This window comes from Ambystoma mexicanum, chromosome 7q, assembly GCF_040938575.1.
Source record: "Ambystoma mexicanum isolate Mex_15411 chromosome 7q, UKY_AmexF1_1, whole genome shotgun sequence".
Classification (NCBI taxonomy): Eukaryota; Metazoa; Chordata; class Amphibia; order Caudata; family Ambystomatidae; genus Ambystoma; species Ambystoma mexicanum.
Window position 1 is genome coordinate 1,060,096,460 of NC_090941.1, and position 14,557 is coordinate 1,060,111,016.

The 14,557-nt window shown below is 43.8% G+C and overlaps 1 protein-coding gene across 5 annotated transcripts in view; it reads left to right on the forward strand.

The window, feature by feature from the left end:
- Nucleotides 1-14,557, forward strand: part of LOC138528612 (uncharacterized) — a 1,266,637-nt gene that overhangs the window by 290,573 nt on the left and 961,507 nt on the right. For 4 of the 5 annotated variants that reach the window (XM_069640406.1, XM_069640404.1, XM_069640408.1 and 1 more), the window contains one exon: nt 12,040-12,582. The exons of the other annotated variant lie outside the window; for it this stretch is intronic. In XM_069640406.1, coding sequence (XP_069496507.1) covers nt 12,040-12,582 — 543 coding nt within the window. The remainder of the gene's footprint in view (nt 1-12,039; nt 12,583-14,557) is intronic. 5 annotated transcript variants of the gene reach the window in all.

The following is a 14,557-nucleotide window of genomic DNA, read 5'->3' on the forward strand; positions in this document are numbered from 1 at the left end:
CATAAAGCAAAGTCCCTATCTATGTATTTGTGCAGTCTAGCGATGAATGGGTGAGGCGATGTGCCAGGTATCGGCGGTCTGCCTCAAGGTACTCCTGGCCCAGAACATCCCACATGATAGCCTCCACTAGCATCTCCATAGAACCCATGTCTGCTGACTCTGGGACCCCGCCAATTCTTAGATTGTTCAGATGGGATCCTCCAGTTTCTCGTGTAGTTCCTTAATCACTTTCCTCCTTTGGGCCAGCTCTCTTGAGGTCCAGGAAGTCCTCAACAGTCGACAGTTTTGGCCTCATCCAGACAGTCTCCATGTTTGTTCAGTCTGACCTGCATGTGCTCGACTTTACAGGTCAGAGTGTTGTTTGCTATCAAGGGACTGAATCTTGATGTCTTGTAATGCCCCCAAAGAGGCCACAGGCTGCATCTCCACGGGTGGCTCCGGTTCAGGCCCCCCTGCCTCTCACAGGCTGGTTGCCATGGGATGAAGCCGAGATAGAGAGTTTGGCCTGATTGCGGTCAAATTTGCCCATTCTGTCACAGTGCACACCCCAGGGAGGCACCATTTGTAAAGTTGATCCGGCCAAAAAGGGCTTGTGCGTGCACACAAGTTATGGCGCCCCACTAAAAAATAGAATAGCCGGTGGAAGTGCCAAATGTTCCCTACAGGGGCTCCCTAGGACCAGATCAATGCACCCCCCTCTGGAAATGCAGCCTCCGACCTGTGTGCCTGCTTCATTTTTTCAAAAAATCACTGTCACTTGCGTTAATTCCACCACAGTAGTTCCAGGGACCTGACGCAGTGTGGCTAACATGGAACGTTGTGTAGGTATTTCAAATCCCCAGCTCTTCAGGTGCTGATTTAAATCACCTCACTGATCCTGGGGGGCCGGGGAGGCTCCCTACCATGACTTCACTATATACGACCCCGTAGCAATCCAGCTCAGTGGGAGACCCGAGATCTCATTAAGATGTGTTGCTCGCTGCTGTGTCAGTGACTAGACCAGCAACAGTGGGGCCCAAAGCAGTCCATACCACTCCAACGTGCAGATTAAACTCCAGTTGCTGTTCCCAGAGTGCATCCACTAGTGCTCCGTGGCAATGTAGCCAAGGACGCGGAACAAGCCTGCTGGCCCTGTGTGGACCACTGCGCACGCCACTCGGCGCACAGGAGGCTGCACTCTCCCCCCACTGGGCCACTCCGGCCAAATAAGCGTGCCGTGAGTAACTGCCCGGGTACTGCCTGTTAGCTGAGATTTTAACAGTTTGAATAATCTTCCTGACCTGTGTCAACCACACAACGTTTTGTTTGGACTTGGTGATTTGTCTTTGTCCCTAGATGAATGGGAATCTTTTTTTCCCTCTCGACTACTATTTTTATGGGTGACCTTTTTATGTCTCTCCATAGTGCATGATTTGAATTATAGTTTCCTTTTAACTTTTGGGCTTAGGCTTGGTTGCCTTCTGTAATTTCTCTTTAATATACTTGGGTGAACTACTGTTCCCAAGGGGTAAAGTGGGATTTACATCCCCTTTACATTTCATGAAGTGAGCCAGCACACCCCACCTTATGTGGAGTGCTGGGGAGATAAACTGTATCCCCTTTCTTACCTACCTGGTAACATTTGTTACAATTACAAGTAAACTTGAATGACTGGTTGCAGTCAACCTACTTTTATGACTATTAGTAATTATTACTTGCAGGCTGTCAAATCAGCCGCGTTAATGCACAGGAGGAATAGTGGGCTCCTTCTTTTGCCCTTTCTCATTTGCTTGTTGTTTCTCAAGTCTTCTTCTGCCATTGTAGGCGGGCACGATCTTGGTTGAAGTTTTGTCTTTGGCGGGAATCCTTTGTATTCTCTGCCATTGCTACAGAGTGTCTGATAAGGCAAGAAGAGAGGGAGGAGTCAAAAACTTTGCAGCCCTTTGTCTTTCACCTTGCCTAAAAGGAATCTGTTCCTACTGGGAGGCTGGCTGTCCTGATTGGACAGCCAGACAGCACCTTTCTGTAAACTGCAGGGAGAGTTTGTAGAAGATGTGCTGCAGTTCCTGATAAATACTCTGATCCTGGAAGATGCTGACAAGTTGACCACTGAAGCTGAATCTGAAGCGGATGATGAAGACACGACGGCTATAACGATTTCCAGTGAACTGAGGGCCTGATGTATTCCTTCCATCCGACCTCGGGGTCCCAAAAATGAGGACTCCTACCCAGAGGCTGGTGAGACCCACTAGTCTCAAGAAGACCTGCAAAACGAGACATCCTCGACGTGCTGTGACCTTCCTGGGCTGAAAACCACAAATACCAGGGTACCTTGATCTTGAATGCAATGCAACGTCTTCCAAAGACCGAATCCTGCTAAAACCGTGGTGGACTCCTGCTGGACCGCCAGAGACCTGATTCGAATCCCTCAAGTCGCCTCGCCAGAGTGCAGGACCGAGAGAGTGAAGAGAATCCGACCAGCGATTATTCATTCTTCATCTGGTTCCTGTAAAAGAGACCCAAATCCAAAGAGCCATGAGAAGCTGCATAGAATCCTTTGTTGGAAGCCTCCCCCATCGATGACTGCTGCCAGTTTTCCATCAGTGTCCATTTCAGTCCCCAGACCAAGAATCCAAGGACCAGATCCTGTGCTGCTGCATCCTGAAGACATCCACCCAGAAGCTCTTCTCTTCTGCTCAGGTACTGCGTTGGCTTGGGTAATACTTATCTTAAGTCTTGTGTGAATCCAGTGAGGCTGAGTCTGTGAATCAGGTGGTTTGGTGTTTTCCCGTACTATTAGGCCCAGGCCTAATGCCGGAACGCATATAGGGAGCCATCTGTGAAGGCCCTGAACACTTTCAACTAACTCTGAAAGCTAATACTTACTTGAATAAAAATATCCTCTGGAACTGTGAATTTCCTGTACCTGAACCCTTTCCTGACCTGCTTCCAGCTGGCCACTAGTCCACTAGGGTGCCTCTTCTGCCTCTGAGAAAGCTCATGCTATAGACTAGGGAAGGACTTTGATAAGGCATCTGTCTTGAAATAATAAGTGTAAAAGGACTTACTTGTAAAGTTGGCGTTGTAACTGTATCTCTACAATAGAATAAGTTACTAAGTGTTTTAAAGTTAATACTTACCTTTAAGTTGCTTGTTGCTTCTTTACAAAGTACTAGCTTTGAATTGTTTCACTCTTCTAAAAAGTAATAGAGTTGGTAGAGCTTTATTATTTCTAAAGTGAATGAGTGTAAAGGCGATTCAATGGGAGTTACCCACCTTGAAATGCATTGTCTTTCTAAATGTGTGTTATTAGGTTTTCCTTTTCCTGATCTGTTTTAGAGCATTTCTAAAACAGTTTTGCAGTTAATACTTATCTTTCAGTTGCTTGTAGCCCCTCTTAAAAGTATGAGTTCTTACTTACCTATGAAATGCTGAATGCCATTCTTAAAAGTATAATGGGTTCCTTACTTAGCTTGAAATACATTGTGCCTTTCTTAAAGTATATAATTGGGTTATGCTTTCCCTGAACTGCTTTAGAGCATTTCTAAAATAGTCATAAAGTTCCTACTGTTGGGAAGAAGACAATCCTTGTCCACCCCCATGTTAGGGAGAATTCTCATTCAATTGCTAATTTCCCTTACCTAGTGAGTCCCCCAGCAGCTTTGCTGGATTTCTGGAATTATTTTTTTTCCATTTGGTAAGAGTGTGAGCTTTTCCCCCACTCTTACCCATGTTTTGCCATGTGTGTTTCATCTGTTTTTGTGATTATGGGCTCTGGAGTACACCACTTCAGTAGCCCCCTTCTTTTGTGTGTTATACCTTCAGTGCAGTGACACAGGGTTGTCTTTTAGACTTTCCACCGACTCCATTTCTGGGGCTGACTACTGTCCCCCAGAAAAGGGTAACGTTGCCATTAACTTTACTTAGTCATTTAACCACAGATCCAGTACACCCCACCTTACATGGAGTACTGGAAAGGGTTAATCCTTAGCCCTTTTTATCTGTACCTCGTAGAGCATTGTTTTGCTCTTTTAACGTTTAGACTTGGCTGGTGGCAGTGGTATCTACCCTAACTTTTCTACCGCGATTATACTCTATAAACGTGGTATTGTTTTAGGCTATTATATTCGCCTCGAACTTAAACCTGCTTGACTAAATACTTTTTCTTTTGGCTCAGGTCGGGTTTATTCGCCATTTCTTTTTGTTAAAGTCCTTCTTGTGTTTTACTTTGCACGGCAAACCAGGTTTGCCTTCTTTGTTCACTGTCTTTTGGCGGGCTTCTGCCAAGAAGCCCTCCTCTAGGCACCTGGGTGTCTAGGTGGACTGAATGTGAGGGAGGGGTGTAGTCAGCCCCTGCACAGGGTATCCTAGGAAACCCAAGTCACACTTTGCCATGATTGGCTGAGGTGGTTGTCTGGCCCGGGCAACCCCCCTGCTGCGTGATCGACACATCCAATAATATGCAATTACAAAAAACACAGGAGAGAAAACATAAAAAGCCATTCGTTCAATTGTTTATATATCCGGTTCTCAAAAACTCTATCTGGTAGAGTTGAGAATCAGATACACAAACAATTGAACTAATGGCTTTTTATGTTTTCTCTCTTGTGTTTTTTGTAATTGCATATTATTGGATGTGTTTTCTCGATCCTTCTCAATCCTCCCCTTTGCCAACCCTCATTTTTCTGTCTTCCGTTTTATTTGTTTCTAATATTGCCATAACATGGGGTATGATTGTACTATGGTTTCTCAATTGATTATTATTCTTATGATTTGTTTTTCCTTTCTCCTATGTGCATCATGGACTATTTTGTCAACTTCTGTTATTATATATTTTTTCATACTAATAGCCCTGATTTGATAAAGGCTCAGGCGAGCCGAAACGCGTGTAATCACCATGAAGAGAGCATTTGTTGTTTGGTTGAGCATTAAAATCAACCTTACATGTACTCAATGGCGCAGAGTCCTGGAGTTATCATTCAATACTAGTTAATTGGTGACGGTTAGGGCCTTATTACCATCTTAATCCAGTGACCTGCGACATCTTAGAAGCATATGGACTAAACATATATATTTTTTGGCCAATATTCACGCACTTCGTATGAGAAGTTACAAGGGATTGTAAGGAGTCGCCTGGCAGAGCAACTTGTAATAAAGCCTATTTTTACACAGTAATCTAAATAAGGTTATACTTTGGTTTGTAAACCAAAGTATTGAGGTGGTTTTTATAATTGTGTTTATATATGTTATAGTACTTTATTTCCCCAAGATTTATCTGGGCCTTCTTGTATTTAAATAGACCTTTTATTTTTACAATGCATAGTGTCTTTCTTTGGACCATTTGTATGCTACAATTTGTTTGTACCAAGCTACAGCCCTCTCCCTCCTAAGATGAGCCTGGCTGCTCTGGCTACGCTACCAAATGCTCTCAGGTGGTACAGCCTTCTACCAAGAGTGGAGTTTTGTACTGCCCCAGATATTGTTTTATTAAGCCCTTAGTTGGACTTCAGAAAAGCTGTTGTAACACTGCCTCAAGCTGAAATCTGTTCCTGCAAATAATGGGGACCTTCCCACAAGTGGGGCTGGTTATGCTGCTGCGCTCCAAGGAGAGTTAGCGTGGATCCTAACCGGATTTTTTCAGGGCGAGCAAGGGGCTCACATGGCGTCGGCGATCTTGTGGGGCTCTCGAGCTCCATCTCCATCCACAACTTGATTTACGGTAATACCTGCATGCTTTGCCTTGCTACCATTCATTGCAATCATCAGGAGTATGGCATTATGGTTATTAGCACTGCTGTGAGGCAGCTCACTGTTAGGACAGTTTTTCTAAAGTACATCTAAAAGCTTACTAAACCAAACAGCTGAGACAGTACAAAACTCCACTCTTACTATAAGGCTGTACCACCCGAGTATATGGTAGCGTAGACCGAACAGCCAGGCCTCTTATGAGGGAGAGAAGGCTGTAGGAAGGTACAAAGAACTTGTAGTATACCAAGGGTTCAACAAACACTTGCAACCAGATGTTTTATACAAAAATAAAGGTTTAATATGAAGTTAGGCCAAGTTAAGTCTTAGTGTAAGTAATTTGTCATAAAGTCATAAACACATTATAACAACATAACACAGTGCTCTTAAGTACACATAGAGCATACACCCTGTTCAGAAAACTAACAGTATTTCTAAGGAAGTCCAACCTTACCAAACACATTTATTATAGGACACAGTTATTCATCAGGAGTAAAACCATCAGTTACTTTTAGATAACTTTACAGTAATTCAAGGGTAGTAGACCCTGTCAGTCATGCAGTGACACTCCGTTAAGGAATCACTTAGTAAACCCTTTTATAAGGATACTTTTCTGAATAGTGAGCACAAATTCATGGAACAGTATAAACCTATGACTACATTCAGGATAACACAAAGTTATACCAGTTGAGTAAGACCTTTTGGTGTAATACACAATTGCAGTTGCTTTTCCGATCAGTGGAACACAGACTAAAGTAAGCAATAACATTCTACAATACTTTAGGATTGTACCTGGCAGACCAAGGTCAGCTACACCTACAGGATACTTTTTAAGAATGGTACACAGCTTTTCCAACACAGTACCTCAGCACAGAAGAACAGTTTTCAGCGTGGGAGAATTCAGAATCTGCAGCCAAAAACCTGGTTGATGAATTCCTTGTCATGAAGAAAGAAAACAGGACACTGGAAGGGATTTTGCAGAAGGGATCAAAGGGGAAGGCTCCAGGCCAGATTTTCTTTGCGGCTGGATGCAGCTCTGTCGTATTGGCACTTTTTTCAGGAGCCATAAGAAGACTGAATATCCCTGGTCGGATTCGCGTTTCGAATCTTGTGAGGGGACTTCAAGGACTCAAATCAGGAGATTGAGCAAGATGCCACCAAAGTTCCAGCTCAATTTGGAAAACACTGCACCGCCCAATGGCTTGGGGGTCCCAGGGTATTGGTCTATTGCAGCCCAGCAAGGTCACAGCACATCGTGGGATGGCTCAAAAGACAGACTTTCATGAGTCTAGTTGATCTCACCAGGATCTGGGTCGGGACTGTCATTTTTTGAGTCCCGGAGTCGCTTGGAAGGAAGGGTAACAGCAGACTCTCCGGTCGCTGGAAATCATCTCAGCCATGGTTTCGTCATCTTCCTCTTCGGATTCAAGTCCAGTGGTGGAACCCAGCCAATCAAACAGGTGTGCAACATTCAAACCGTGGCAGTCCTATCAGGACAGCCAACCTCCCTGTTGGAACTCGCAGGCAGGCTGGAAGACAAAGGGCTGCAGTTTTGGACTCCTTCCTCACTTCCTGCCTTCACATACCCTCTGGAGCATGGGTGGGCTTGACCAAGGTCCCCCGCCAAAGATAAAACTAACACAAAGATTATTCCCTCCCTGGATGCAAGGAGAAGGACCAAGCAAGGACAAGGAACACTAAAATGGCAGAAGAAGACTGCCCCATTTTGGTAAAATGGGTAAACATGGGTGCATTTACTGCAGCTGTGGAAACAGCCCATGGTAGAGGTGCACCAAATTAGTAAAAAGGTTCACTGCCACCAGCCGTTTAGGGAAAGCTTGTCCCTGTAACAGAAATGTTACAGCGAGAATGATAGAGGGGATACACTGTATCCTCCCAGCACTCCACATACGGTGGGGTTTGCTGTGTAAGGAACTCATGGTGACAACAGTAAAGACAGACACACGTAATCACAATTCAAGGGTGTTTAACAATGATTGCAGGGTGGAAAAACGCCTAAATTAAAACCTAAATCTAAGATGGGAGCAAGCATCGACGATCAAATGAAAAATAAGGCAGTCTTAGTGGCGTTGTCAAAATAAAATGACCTATACTAAGAAAAACCTATTGCCAAATCCTTACAACTAATTATAGAAAGGATTAGCAAGATTGGGGTCTTGAAATATCAACTGATGGGTGTCCTGCGCCTTGAGCAATGTTGTCTGCCTTGTAAGGTACGGAGAATACCCCTTGCTCCGTATTGTAAAATCAAAAAGAGAGAACCCTTCTTCACATGGTAGGCAGCGCCATCAATAAGTGGTCAGCACGAGATGAGTTTAAAGAAAACTTATATTATGTATATGTCCTTTTGTGAGACACGTGTTTCGGCAGTTATTTTGCCTTTTTCAATCAGGGCTAGTAGATGTATCTTGTCTATCAAATTTTCAATTCGAGTGTTTGCAGTCACTTTCGCCTCGGTTGCCGAGGCATGGAGACTCTGCCATAATAACACGTTAAATCCCACCTTGAAAGTGACTGCAACCACTCGAATTGAAAATTTGATAGACAAGATACATCTACTAGCCTTGATTGAAAAAGGCAAAGTAACTGCCTAAACACGTGTCTCACAAAAGGGCATAAAAAAATATACATTTTCTTTAAACTCACCTCGTGTTGACCACTTATTAATGGCGCTGCCTAATATGTGAAGAAGAGTTTCTCTCTTTTTGATTTTAATTATAGAAAGGGTGTGGGATAGTGTTTCAATAAAGAAAAGAAGTGTTCCAAATAAGTCCGGATGTGATTTCCAGGGGTCTTCCTTTCCCACATTTTCAGCACGGGACAAAGTGGGACCTTGGAGCACATCACACACTTGAACTTTCTCAGCATGAGCTGACATTTCCGTTTCAGTGATCCGGTTCTTCGATGGTAAAGTCTCTTTGCATTACAAAGTCTCTAGCCTTCGAGGCCTGATGAATCCAACAAACAAATACAAAGTTCCTTTCCACAGTTCACGTTGGGTGATGGCTTCACCACTGGGTCCCCCTCTTCCAGGCGCCGACCCCTCACATATCGTATTCCAGCAATCAATTGAACAGTTCCTTTCTCAATGATATTTTGGGTGATGGTTTTTCACCCCTGGATTTCTCTCGGCCGGGCTCGGATCCCAAATGACAAGGGGGTAGAGGGGTTGCACTTCCTTTCCCCTTGTCTTGCAATACTTCTTGCTTTCAAAAATCTTCTTATACACGTTTTTGGGCTTTGCCCCTCGTTACTGGTTTCCCTCTTCCGGGTACACTCTCGCCACATTTTGGTTGTCAGTTTCCCTCTACCGGGTTCACTCTCACCGACCTTTGGTTGTCTGCTTCACTGTGCCAGTTTCACTCTCGCCGATGGTTATAGACAGTTTATCATGGGACCTTAGACTTTGCTCCCTATCATTAGCAACTCTCCACCAGCTTCACTCTTGCTAATCTTTACGAGATACAGTTCATGTCTTAATGTTCACCATGCAGGATTCACTTCCCTTAGCTTTCTCAATCATCTGCCCGTCAAAGACTCAACGGTACAGAGGATTTTACAAGACACCTGTATGAAATTAAATGAAATATTTTATTTATATCGCGCTCGTACACAAGTGTTTCAGAGCGCGAAACACTTGTGTATGACCACGTTGACCTCTTTTTGCCTCTTCCCAAGGTCTTCTGGTTACGGTAGTGGTGTCTACCCTTGGGTAATCGCCTAGAGATTCCTGCTTGAGCACCCAAGTGGTGCTGGCCTCCTCTGTTTCTGGATTTTTCCCCCTCCTTCCTCAATCGTACCTTTAATTCTTTCAACATTCAAATTAGCCGTTGGCTACTTTTCGTTCAACACAGTTTGGTTTCTCATCGATTCTCCCCTCGACTCACCGGCTGTGGTGAACCGTTTGCCTTTCTCTATCCTGGGAGTCAAGGTAGTTGCCTCCGAGACCAGTGTCCTTCCTTGGCTTGGTTATCAGCGGAGGAGCGTCTCGCGTACCGTAGAAATCTGCTGCAACACATGATGGCTGTTGTTTGCAGTCTTATACTTTCTGCTGAGGTTTCAGGGGACTTGGTTAGAAAGGGCAAGGTTGCTTCTCGCCTGGTCACCCTCTGTCTGCGCCGTCTTTCTCCGCCTTTTGAACTGCTGTGCTGAGTTAGCTCTCATGTTGTGCGGTCTGCCTTGCTCCTCCTGTGCTCCACCTTCTATCCCTGTGGGGAAGGTAAAGGGATGTCGGGTGTGTGCAATTCTGTTCAATTGCCTGACTCTTGTATTTGGACATGTAAGGTAAACGGCTCTGGTGTTAGTCCATTGTCATTAATCTTGTCGGAAAGTGTTCTTGTGGGAAAAGGGGGGGCAGTGTTTTAGAATGTTCTTCGTGGTAGGACGGAATACTGCGTCTTACCCGTCTGGCTCCCACCCCACAAGCACCCTCCCCCCAATCGAGGTGATCCTCTCTCACTAGTCCACCCCAAAGAACTGGATCCAATAGCGATGGCCATGTCATGGCCACCTGGATGACAGATTCCCAGGGACTAGCTAGGGAGACAGCTTCAGGTTTCTCACAGCTGGTCTCATCAAGGATAACATATCATTTCTATCCTTGGGAACTGTATGTAGTTAGCCAGAGAAAATTAAAAGGGGAGCCCAATTGGCAACCCAGCAACAATAGGCTGTATATGCCAAAAGTTGTCAAATAGGATGCAATTAAAAGGACACTATGGAGAGTCTTAAAAATGACACCCATAAAAAGAGTAAAAGAATCTGCGAGTGTGGAAAAAGGTTCCCACTCACTGATGTATATGGAAAAATAATCCCCCAGTCCAGCAAAAAGTTCTGGGAGTCTCACAAGTGGGGATGAGGGGGATTTAGCGCCAACGTTAAAATGTTACCTAACACTCACCAAAGGAAAGGGTCATGGAGAGAGATTACAGTGTAGCAGCTGGGGATAAGCACAGTGTGCTCTGTGTAAGTGGCAGTCGATGAAATGGCATGGCCCGGAAAATATGCCAGTAGCCTTGTCAAGTCCTTCTCTTCACAAGAGGTTACTGGCTGCAAGATAGGACACAGCAGTGGCTACAAGTGGGCATGTACTCGCGCCAAGGAATATGATGATGAGTATAGAAGTGAAAAAGGTACAATGTAGAGGGTGAGTAGGAAGGTGTTTGCTGCAGTTCCAAGATCATGGCCTTGGATCAAAGGAGAAATCACGTGATCTGCATACTGTGCTTGGCTGAAGCCAGAAAGCCGAGTGCTAATAATTCTTCTTTCCCACCAGAAAGAAAAGACCGGGGCACATTTTGCCATTGGACAAGAATGTTTCCTTAGTCTGTTAATTAAAATTACTTTATCGATTTAACAGAGCCTACGAGTGTGAGGTGTTAGATTATCTTGTCATTCAAGTACTAAAGAAGGTGTTCCCATTCTAAGAGCTGCCTTCAAAATATGATATAGCCCTTAGCAAGACTGTTCATTGCTTATGCAGAGTTTGAGACTTTGGACAAAAGCCCTCCTCGAATAGCTGCTGCATGGTGACTGCAAATAGGTTAGAACAACTTTTGGGAAATCACATTTTTGGCCTTTCCAGTGAAGCCAGGGAGATACAACTGGGGCTGCTCAAGTAGCCATACACTTGCCTTCCCCCTCATCCATTCCAGTTCTTAATAAACCTGCGATCGGGGGAATAATTAACAAAGTTGTATGCCCCTGTTTCGACTGTACAATTCCTGGCAGTGAGTTTTTGTGGTTTGCCAGTGGATACATTACTTGATTAGACCCTTATCCAGCTTCCTTACGAAGACCACAAAAGGTGGGAAGTATTGAAGTACCAGCTACAGGGATAGACCTTACATGGCGTACATGTACAAGTATGCTTTCAGGCAGGGACGCAAACAAGGGACCTAATTAAAGCCCATAGTGTGTAAGCAAATTGATGAAAACGAAATCCCCCAAAAACTAATTATATAAAAAAGTAAAAGCTGTCGCCACCATACCAGATTTTTACTCCCCTTGGCTGTAGATATCTGTGCCTTTACTTGGGGTGCTCTTACACAGCCTAAAAGAAGGTGCATACAATGATGAACATTTAAGGAGAGGTGGGGGAGCTGATGGAATTCCTTAATGTTATTGCAGGTAAGTTACTTGACTTCTAATGTGGTAAGATGTTTTTGATCTGCTTCAGAAGTATATTTCCAATCACATTTTGTATTATTAAACTGCCTCTATCGACATTCCAGTTTGTATATTGGATTTGTTCTGTTAACACTTATACTGATAATCTTGTTGAAATTCTGACAGGGGAAGTCTTAAAAGATGCAGTGGTGCATTCCAAGAAAGATCTGAAGTTGACAGAGATGGCAGCTGTAACGTTTGGGGAATCCATACACATTTTAACTCGCTTGGTGGAGGACCGAAACAATCTGCATGATTCTGAAAGCCCTACATTATATGAAACATCCTATGGTAGGAGTGAGTTTCAAAGCCAAATAGCTTCCACTGAGCAGAACACAGTGTCCCACACAGCAATTGCAGGTGCCTATAACCAGTGTGGCTATGAGACAGCTAATCCTGTGATCTATACGGGAAAGACAAATGATGCATCACTCTTTCTCTACAAAGACTCCATAGGGAGCAACCATCGGACTTGGGAGTTAGCAGATTACAAAACTTGCCATGAGGGTTTGCAAGAGTTTACAGACTATGGGGAAAATACCAGCTCGAATGGTCATCTTGAGGTGTACAGGAAGGTTCATGCAAGGGAGCGGCCTCTTACAAGTTCAGATTTTGGGCATGGCTTTGTGACACATCAAGGTTTGAAAGCGCACCAGACTTGCCATGCAGGTAGGAATCTGGTCAGTTTTGGTCATCGCATGTACGCTAAAATGTATCCTCAACTTGGAGGTACTAACCATGTGAGGAGCATGCCTAAGCACAGAGTATATTCCATTAATGCATGGCAAAGTTCCATTTGTGGGAGTTTTTGAAAAAGCACATCTAGAATGAAAATTTGGTTTGTATTCTACATTCTTTTTTTTTTCTTCTTCCCTGCTTGACCTTACGACTTCCAGTATTGACTTTTTCATTGTCAATTGTCCTTCCTCAATAGTACTATGCCAGAATTATATGGATGTGGTAAATTGCTTTGGTCCCTGTTATGCGTTTATGGAATTGGACATTTAGTACATATTTTTCAAACGCTCCTTGTTTTCTTGGCTTATGGTCAGGTCATGAATTGTACATTGTGGTGTATGAAGCTTTGTTATAGGACCATTGAGGGTGTTTTCACTGAAAACGTAGTTTACTTATGCAATGCCATATTCATTTCCTCCATGAATGTTCATATTAGATGTTTCATGGGGCTCCAACTGCCTTACAACAAATTGACATGCTTCATAAAGACATGCTCTACTCGTGAGTTCTGGCTTTAAATGTTTGGTTACAGAGGAGCAACACATGCAAGTTGTGTAGGGGGTTTGGTGCGAGTGTGTGTAAGAAGGCTTCTATGTCCCTAGGATAATGTGTGCCCTTCCAGGTTTCTGTTGCCCAGACTTCCAGCTGTTACTGTACATAGGAATGGGGATGTTCCTGGTGACTTGTCTGTACTTTCTGTTCACCCCAGTTTAGGCGATGGAGGACTGGAATGTGGTGGGTAGAGGAGTATTAGGAAGAGTAGTATTTGCTCCTCGCTTCTGCTTCCCACACATGCCACCTGACCAGGTTGGTGAGGAGAGGGTCAAGAAGGAAATGGGGCTGCATACAGGCAGAGATGTGAGGGACACAGAGGCACATACTTCAGGTATGAGATATAGTAGATTTCACCTGAAAAGCACATACGTGGGAGACTTTTACTGGGTGAAAATAGTTGAAGGATTATGAATAGGATTGGTGATGAATGGACGGATTAGGTATCAGCAGAGGGAATATTTATCCTTAATATCCAAGCCCACAGACACACACAAACACTGTTTGTGTTACTGTGGATAATCTGTATGTGTCGGAGTCAGAGATCACTGCATATGCACACTTGCAAATTCACATCCCCAAAGAGGTTAGTATGCAGAAAAGGAGCAGGGTGCAACGACATGCAATCTACTAGAATGCACTGACCACTTGTTTGAATAGTCGCACCAGACCACCCCTTTCTGCATTCAATAGTTTTGAGTTAATTTTTGTTAAGGATTTCAATCAGGCGACACACACCTTGGTCTCGGCCTAGTATGCAGCGCACAACTGAAATGCTGATCTTTTTATATTAAATGGATTGAATATTGAGATGGTACACCACTCATATTACACCCCCTTTTCAAATACCCCGGGTCACAATGGACCATGAACCAGGCTGGTTGGTAAAATACAATATTTATTTGTTTTAAAATTCAAAAGAAATCACTCTTTTTAATATGGGGCTGCAATCACCAATAGGGTCATAATTACAAAGAGAATGTGTGCAATGCACAGGGTTTAACCTTCTAGTGGAACATATACACACCACAGCAGAATAGGAGCACTTTTTCATTTAGGTAAGATAGCACCCAAGTTAGAATTTCCTCCTGCAATGCTACCTCAGCTCACAAATAATTAATTTTGAGTGGATAAACAGAAGCAGCAGGTAATCGGGAATAAGAAACAGGAAATCGAATCTGACTATCCCTCCCCAAATAAGAGAGAAAAGCAGATTTTAAACCCCTAGAAATGTTATGAAATGACACTCGGAAAATAGACAAATAAAAATTGTGTGTTTTAAAAACCTTGAAGCAAATATAATTCCTCACTAAAGCAACAATGCAAAAACACTAACAATCACAAAGAATGGATT